Source organism: Quercus suber, unplaced genomic scaffold (genome assembly GCF_002906115.3).
Source record: "Quercus suber isolate HL8 unplaced genomic scaffold, Cork oak 2.0 scaffold_325, whole genome shotgun sequence".
NCBI classification, from domain to species: Eukaryota; Viridiplantae; Streptophyta; class Magnoliopsida; order Fagales; family Fagaceae; genus Quercus; species Quercus suber.
In genome coordinates, this window is record NW_027069778.1 from 454,852 (window position 1) to 463,472 (window position 8,621).

General features: G+C 38.9%; 1 protein-coding gene and 1 pseudogene across 1 annotated transcript; one reads left to right on the plus strand and one right to left on the minus strand.

Annotated features, from left to right (window-relative positions):
- Window positions 1-4,508: 4,508 nt before the first annotated feature.
- Window positions 4,509-5,312, plus strand: LOC136071560 (uncharacterized). Its single transcript, XM_065783014.1, has one exon. It carries the CDS (start codon window positions 4,509-4,511, stop codon window positions 5,310-5,312), a length of 804 nt encoding a protein of 267 aa, XP_065639086.1.
- A 671-nt stretch (window positions 5,313-5,983) lies between these two features.
- Window positions 5,984-7,260, minus strand: LOC112038144 (amino acid transporter AVT1J-like; annotated as a pseudogene).
- Between the last annotated feature and the right edge of the window lie 1,361 nt (window positions 7,261-8,621).

Here is an 8,621-nt window from a genome sequence, read left to right on the forward strand (position 1 = left end):
AAAAAATACAACACCAAAATGTATGAACCAAAAATAAAGTTTTAAAAATCACAATTATTCATCAATATAAAGAAGAGTTGTAAGAAAGAATAAAAAAAAAAGAAGAGAGAGAGAGAGAGAGAGAGAGAGAGAGAGAGAGAGAGAGAGAGAGAGAGAATAACCACGTTTCAAGAGAGAATGTGAGAGAATAATAAGAAATTTATAAGAAAAAAAGAGTAAAAATAAAAAATATTGTAATAAACACCAAATTATCCAAGTCATATTATGTCATATAATAAAATAGTATTATATTCTTATATACTATCTTTATATATAATGCAATAGGATAATATTTATGAAATCAAAGAGAAGAAAAAAGATAACAACTTAAAAACATAACTTAACCACATCAACTGAAAGTAGAGTTTCAAATAATACAAAAACTTATCAACTTAAAATAGAGATGCAAGAAAAATAATAAAAAAAAATTCACCAAAAAATTTTCAAAAAAAAAAATGAGAGAGAGAAATAACCTTATGTGTGTGGAAAAACTATGTATAGAATGAAATTGAGAATTGTAAATTTATAGTAAGAGGGGGATAAGAAAAACCAAAAATAAAGGAAGATAAAGGGATTGAGGAAAAGTGATATTAAGATTGTAGGGTCCGTTTTTGTAGCCCAAAAGATATGGGTTCCCAGGCCCAACGAACCCAGAACAATGAATTTGTAGAGAGTGGATCGAAGGTTTAGGCGCTCGTCGGCCTTCACCAGGCATGAACTACTTTTCTTTTATTGAAAGATATTAAGAACAATTTACAACTGGGGGATGCTCCTCGGCCCATGGCCGAGGAGGTTTTTCCTTCCCCAAACTCCTCCTCTTACACTTTGCTCCCCTTCCTTATATATCTCTCACTCTCTCCCTTCCTTCTTCCTTCTATCGATCATCTATTGGTCTCCTCCCTGACCGTTTGTCTCATCAAAGGTCATATCCATGCTCAAGTGGTTCACCCTAATCGATGTTGCCCTGTCAAGGGGTTACATCCCCATTAATGCAGCCAGGAGGGTCAGGTGAGCGTATTCAATGCAGAGGTGACAGTCCACCCAGGGCTTACTCCTTCGCCGTGCTTCTACCGCCGACACGTGGCACCGGGCCCTTCTCCTCCTCAGATATTCAAAGAGTCCTGTGGTGGGGCGATCCTCGTGTTTTTCTAAGGTCTCGGACGACCGAGAATAGGGTCATCCTCGGACCCATCATGCGTCCTCGGCGTGGGCCATTTGGGCCTGGTTTGAAGTGGGCCAAGGCTACCCGATTTTCTGACCCCACAATAGCCCCTCAAAATCTTGCTGCACGCATCCTCGGGCGGGGAGAAGGATTTTGACATCCTCGGCCTTACCCCCCCATTCCTTTGTATCCAAAGGCTACCTCACCTATATCAGGATAATCTTTTATGGCAGGGTTTGCATACATACACCGTTCTAGGAGTAATCCTGTGCACCAGCAGAGAATTGCTACTAGGAATAGAAATAGCAAGCTCAGCCACCCTCCTTGTGAAAGTGCATATGGAATTGATAGTATCCCCACGCCTGGAATAGATATATATTCATGCTAAATATCACTATGTTTGTGGTGACAAACATTTGCATGCACAAATTCATGCTAAATAGATTCAATACGTGCATCAATGGTCAGTCATGATATCTGAATACATAAATTCATGATCTAGAATAAACCATGCAGCCATAAGCAGTCAAGCAGTGATTCACAGGAAGAATCATAAGCTTATTCACAGGAAGAATCATGTTTACTTTGTTTGTAAGTAGCCCTATGACACAAAATGGTATGTTTAAAGACAACATTTTTCACAACTGTTGACATTCCTTATTGTGATTGGTGCATGATAAAAGAACTCTAAGTGGTAAACTAAGTGAAAATTGTGAAAAATGTAATGTTACTCCAATCACAAAGGTGATTGGTGCATGATAAAGGTGATGTTACTTCAATCACAATAGACTACGTTAACAATTATTTAAAAAAAAATTGTGAAAAATGTTGATTTCCTAGCATTACTCGATATAAAAAGCATACTCTCCAAGATAGAAAGAGAGACCTGATAAGGTATTGACCCCATTGAAGCAAGTTTTGAGAAAGGTGGTGCCTTTGCCTGGTTGCTCCAACTGTGGGAGCTGGTTTTGGCTCTCCACTCCCTCTGTTTTTAGGTGTTCCATCTTTTTTTGCCCACTATACAAAGTGTTGAATATATAGGGGTATTTTGAGAGTTTTAGTAAAAAAATCATTAAATCTAATTTCATTCCTTCCCATTCCTCCCAATTTCGGGGGAAATGAAAATTTGAGATTTTAAGGAAACAGAGATGAATGAGTGTTCCTTCCTACCAATTTCATTCCCTCCCACTTAAACTCCCAAACAAAGGAATGAGCTTTCCATTCCCTCCATTAAAACTCCCAAATAAGGGAATAGAAGAATATTATAAAATTATTCTTTTCATTCATTTCCATTCCATTCTATTCTCTCCTCCCAAACAAGGTCTAAAAAAAGGAAACGCACTCAACATGTCACAATAACTCAAACCTTTCCTTCTATGGCGATTTCTTCAACTTTAGGTCCTCTTCCAAGGAGAAGAGACGTGCTTCTTTGTAATACCACTCATGCTTTTTCTATACTTTTATTCTTATAGATACGAATACAATAAGATTCGAATGAGAGTGTGATAATTACTCTTTCTCATCAAAACAAAACATGAATGGATTTCTTTATAATGTGGTGTAGGCGAAAATCAATATCCATACTATTTTATTTAACGACAAAAATATTTTACTTGTTGAACTATCAAAACACATATTATATGTGTGTGTTTGGCAAAAATTATTTTGCAAACTTATTTTTGCTACTATTTATGGGTCTCACTGCACTTTTTGATACTATTCATGGGTCTCACTATACTATTTCAGCTAATTTTTACATTTATCTACAATATTTTTAGCAAAATAAATGGATTCCAAACACACCCTATATATACATATTTACTTGCAATTAAGTAAAAGATTTACTTAAAAAGCATACTTTGCTTGCTTTTATTACAGTCAAAGAAATTGTGCACGTACTCTTCTAGGATGGGGAGAGCCTGGTCTGTTTTTTTTTTTTAAAGTTTGATAGGTACATAACTAATGAATTTTACATATTGGGTGAATACCTCTTGGCTGCGAAGTTCTTCACCAGGCGAGCTCTTAGTCCAGCGGCGATTGCTAAGACTTTTAAAGTGGTCTGGAGGACTAAAAAAGGATTTGAAGTGAGAGATATGGGTAACCATCTAGTGTTATTTTCGTTTTTCGATTCCTCGGATGTGGCGAGAGTTATGGAGGGAGAACCTTGGTCTTTTGATAAGCATTTGGTTGCCATTAAACCAATGGAGAGGTCCGAGGATATCACCTCCCTGGACTTTAGCAGAACATGTTTCTGGGTTCAACTTCATGGACCTTCTATTGGACGCATGTCTCATAACACAGCACTGGAGATCTGTTCGGTAGTGGGAGAGGTGAAACATAGTGCGAGCGGTGAAGGGGAGAGAAGGGGGTTCAACTCACTTCGAGTTAGGGTGAATGTCAATAACTCACAACCCCTGTGCCGAGGTCGACGATTATCTTTGGCAAATGGGAGTGAAAGCTGGGTTCGTTTTATGTATGAACGACTCCCGAACATCTGCTACTGGTGCGGGAGACTCACTCATAGTGACAGGGAATGTTCTTTGTGGATATGCAGCAATGGGACACTAAAGGAAGAAGACAGGCAATTTGGCTCATGGTTACGTGCAATGACCCCGAATCCATCACGCAAAATGGTGGTAAGAGTGGCGGGTTTTGAGGAGGAGTTTCTTCGTAATGGGCATCGTGGTAGTGAGGGTGATGCTACCATAGCTACAGAGTCGACTGGCGGGGACTTGGGTAACATTCCGGCACAATCTGCAGATCCGGTGAGGGGTACGGCCAGTGCTGGAGTTGACTCTGAGAATCCCGTTTTGGAAAGGGCATGTTTTCAGGGGACAGTTGGCGATACTCATTCAATTCCGAGTAATGAGTATCCCGTAAGTGGTGCTTCAAATTTTGAAAAGGGGGAGAATGACGTTACTTTCCAAAACCAGTTGGCGAATATTGACTCTGAGCTGGCAAAGTTTGATGTGGGAATGGGCCCGAGGAACTTGGGTGTAAATGGGCCAAGTGCTAGAATTATTGATGCCCCTCCTTTGACTAACGGCCCAGTCCTAAACCATGGGCTCACTAAAACCTCAAGTCAGCAATCAGCAAATGTTAAGAATCAGATTGAGTTTTTTGATCGAGTCCAGCAAGAATCTTCTAGTGCGGACCCTGTTAGTTGTCAAAGGACATTCACGGCAAGGAAAAGAAAACACTCAGAGAGCTTGATAGAAAAAACAGAGGATGGGAGGCGACAAAAGAAGGAAGCTTTGGAATCTTCAGAACCAACGGCGGAGGCTGGCCACCAGCCCCGCCGATCTCAATGATTGCTTTGGCGTGGAACTGCAGGGGTTTAGGGACCCGCCGTGCAGTCCAAGAGCTTGTCGAGTTGGTACAGGCGCAGGGTCCCAAGATCGTGTTTCTCTCGGAAACGTGGTCTGATAAGGAGCATATGAAAAAGGTATGTTATGATTTAAAATTTGATGGTTTGTTTACTGTTCCTAAGAATGGTAGAGGTAGAGGTTTGGCTTTGATGTGGAAATCTGAGGTAGTTGTGTGGGTGGATAGTTTCTCGAAATTTCATATAGATGCGATTGTGAATGGTGGTGGAGAAGATGCTTGGAGACTAACGGGGTTTTATGGGGAGCCGGAGACTAGTAGAAGAAGTGAGGGATGGAATATGTTACGGATGCTAAGCTCGAAGCCGAAGCTGCCGTGGTGTTGCTTTGGAGATTTCAACGAGCTTTTAAGGGTTGAAGATAAGAAGGGAGGTGTGCAACGCCCTCATTACTTGATGCAAAGGTTTCGGGAGGCATTGGATCATTGTGATTTTGTGGATTTGGGTTTCTCTGGTCCAGCCTTCACATGGCATGGCAGGAGGTGGGGGGAGCTGATTTGGGAAAGACTGGATCGTGGGGTTGCTAATTATGAGTGGCTTGCACGGTTTCCGACAGGGAGGGTGCGGCATTTGTCCTGTTTTACTTCGGACCACAGACCGATTCTCTTAACATTGGATGCCAAAGGAGAAAAACAGAGGTGGAGACGTAAACCCTTTAGATTCGAAGCTATGTGGATGACTGATCCGGGCTGTCATAATACAGTGGTTCGTGCATGGGAATCCAACTAGGATGGTTTTCCAATGTATAGAGTAACAAAAAAGCTGAAAAAGTGTAAGAAGATGCTTAAGAAATGGAGTATAGATCACTTTGGCAATGTTACAAGGCAGATTAAGAAGGTAAAAGAGCTTTTGTGGAAAGCAGAGGAGGAAGCAGTCAGAACTGGGGATATTCAAGAGGTAGTGAGACTGAAGTCTGAATTAAATTTGTTGATAGATAGGGAGGAACAGATGTGGCATCAGCGGTCTCATGTGAAATGGATTCAAAGTGGGGATCAGAATACGAAGTTCTTCCATGGTACAGCCACTCAGAGGAAAAGAAGGAATTTTATAAGGGGCATACGAGATGAAGGAGGGGTTTGGCAGGAAGATGAGGAGGTATTTTCAAATTTGTTTATTGATTATTATACTAGATTGTTCACTTCTTCTAATCCACGAGAGCTAGACCAAGTCTTGGAGGGTGTTCAGGAAGTGGTAACAGGGGAAATTAATGCGGGTCTTATGATGGAGTACAAATCAGAGGAAGTGGCTGCTGCTATTAAGGAAATGGCTCCCTTAAAGGCACCGGGTCCAGACGGCATGCCGCCACTGTTTTATCAGTCATATTGGCCAGATGTTGGTATGGAGGTAACTCAAGCTGTTCTGTCCTGTTTGAATTCTGGTTCTATTTTAAGGTCAATTAATCATACCTTNGGAGTACTATTTCTTACCTTAGAGAACTGGCTTCTATCTTTCATGGAGTTGCAGAGTGTTGGGAAAACTGCATGACCACAATAACAGAAGGTGAACAAGCTTATAGTAGTAGGCAAGCCACCCACATTCAAAAGCTTGCCCCCTTCATGGAACCCCACACCATCAACTGCACCAGCCCAGAAAACACAACATAGCACAATAACAGAAGCCATGACCCCTCCAGCAGAAAAATAGGACAAGATACTAAAACTCCTCAACCATGTAGTTGGCAGAATTATAAGGGCAGTGAGCAGAACAAAGCCTTGTTTCCCTCGAACCTTTTAGGCCTGCAATTTTGAACCCCATGTCTGGAAACAGCTTGTCTAAATTGTCACCTTCTAATATCAGAAACGTAACTGCAACTAAGTACAGCTCAAGATACAGGAACATGGATACCATGGCTCTTCCTTTGTATCCAAAGGCTACCTCACCTATATCAGGATAATCTTTTATGGCAGGGTTTGCATACATACACCGTTCTAGGAGTAATCCTGTGCACCAGCAGAGAATTGCTACTAGGAATAGAAATAGCAAGCTCAGCCACCCTCCTTGTGAAAGTGCATATGGAATTGATAGTATCCCCACACCTGGAATAGATAGATATTCATGCTAAATATCACTATGTTTGTGGTGACAAACATTTGCATGCACAAATTCATGCTAAATAGATTCAATACGTGCATCAATGGTCAGTCATGACATCTGAATACATAAATTCATGATCTAGAATAAACCATGCAGCCATAAGCAGTCAAGCAGTGATTCACAGGAAGAATCATAAGCTTATTCACAGGAAGAATCATGTTTACTTTGTAAGTAGCCCTATGACACAAAATGGTATGTTTAAAGATAACATTTTTCACAACTGTTGACATTCCTTTTTGTGATTAGTGCATGATAAAAGAAGTCTAAGTGGTAAACTAAGTGAAAATTGTGAAAAATGTTATGTTACTCCAATCACAAAGGTGATTGGTGCATGATAAAGGTGATGTTACTTCAATCACAATAGACTACGTCAACAATTATTAAAAAAAAAAAAAAATTGTGAAAAATGTTGATTTCCTAGCATTACTCGATATAAAAAGCATACTCTCCAAGATAGAGAGAGACCTGATAAGGTATTGACCCCATTGAAGCAAGTTTTGAGAAAGGTGGTGCCTTTGCCTGGTTGCTCCAACTGTGGGAGCTGGTTTTGGCTCTCCACTCCCTCTGTTTTTAGGTGTTCCATCTTTTTTTGCCCACTATACAAAGTGTTGAATATATAGGGGTATTTTGAGAGTTTTAGTAAAAAAATCATTAAATCTAATTTCATTCCTTCCCATTCCTCTCAATTTCGGGGGGAATGAAAATTTGAGATTTTAAGGAAACAGAGATGAATGAGTGTTCCCTCCTACCCATTTCATTCCCTCCCCCTTAAACTCCCAAACAAGGGAATGAGCTTTCCATTCCCTTCATTAAAACTTCCAAACAAGGGAAGGGAAGAATATTATAAAATTATTCTTTTCATTCATTTCCATTCCATTCCATTCCATTCTCTCCTCCCAAACAAGGCCTAAAAAAAGGAAACGCACTCAACATGTCACAATAACTCAAACCTTTCCTTCTATGGCGATTTCTTCAACTTTAGGTCCTCTTCCAAGGAGAAGAGACGTGCTTCTTTGTAATACTACTCATGCTTTTTCTATACTTTTATTCTTATAGATACGAATACAATAAGATTCGAATGAGAGTGATAATTACTCCTTCTCATCAAAACAAAACATGAATGGATTTCTTTATAATGTGGTGTAGGTGAAAATCAATATCCATACTATTTTATTGAACGAAAAAAATATTTTACTTGTTGAACTATCAAAACACATATTATATGTGTGTGTTTGGCAAAAATTATTTTTGCCAACTTATTTTACTATTCAGCTTATTTTTGCTACTATTTATGAGTCCCACTGCACTTTTTGATACTATTCATGAGTCTCACTATACTATTTCAATTAATTTTTACTTTTATCTACAGTATTTTTAGCAAAATAAATGGATTCTAAACAGACCCTATATATACATATCTACTTGCAATTAAGTAAAAGATTTACTTAAAAAGCATACTTTGCTTGCTTTTACTACAGTCAAAGAAATTGTGCACGTACTCTTCTAGGATGGGGAGAGCTTGGTCAGTTTTTTTTTATAAAAGTTTGATAGGTACATAACTAATGAATTTTACATATTGTTTAAAGAGAAAATTCAAAAGCCAGGGGGCATGTATGTTAAAATAGAAAGAGATAAGAGGAGAGTGAAAGGTAGTGATGGGAAATATAATAAAAGTAGGATAAACATGCTTGAACTTTGTTATATCTCTTTCTTTCTTTTTTTTAATAAATTAAGTTAACTTCGGATTTTTAAATTTTTTTTTTTTTTTTTTAGTAGAAACTGAAGTTTATATACCTACCAAGTATATGAGTTGAAGTTCTGAAGCCAGTGATTTTTAATTAGAAATTTAATTTTTTTTCTTCTTCTTTTTTGTGATAATTCTGGGAAGCAAATTAAGTTGGAATGCAATAGCAATTTTATTGGTTTATCTTGTGATAGCATATG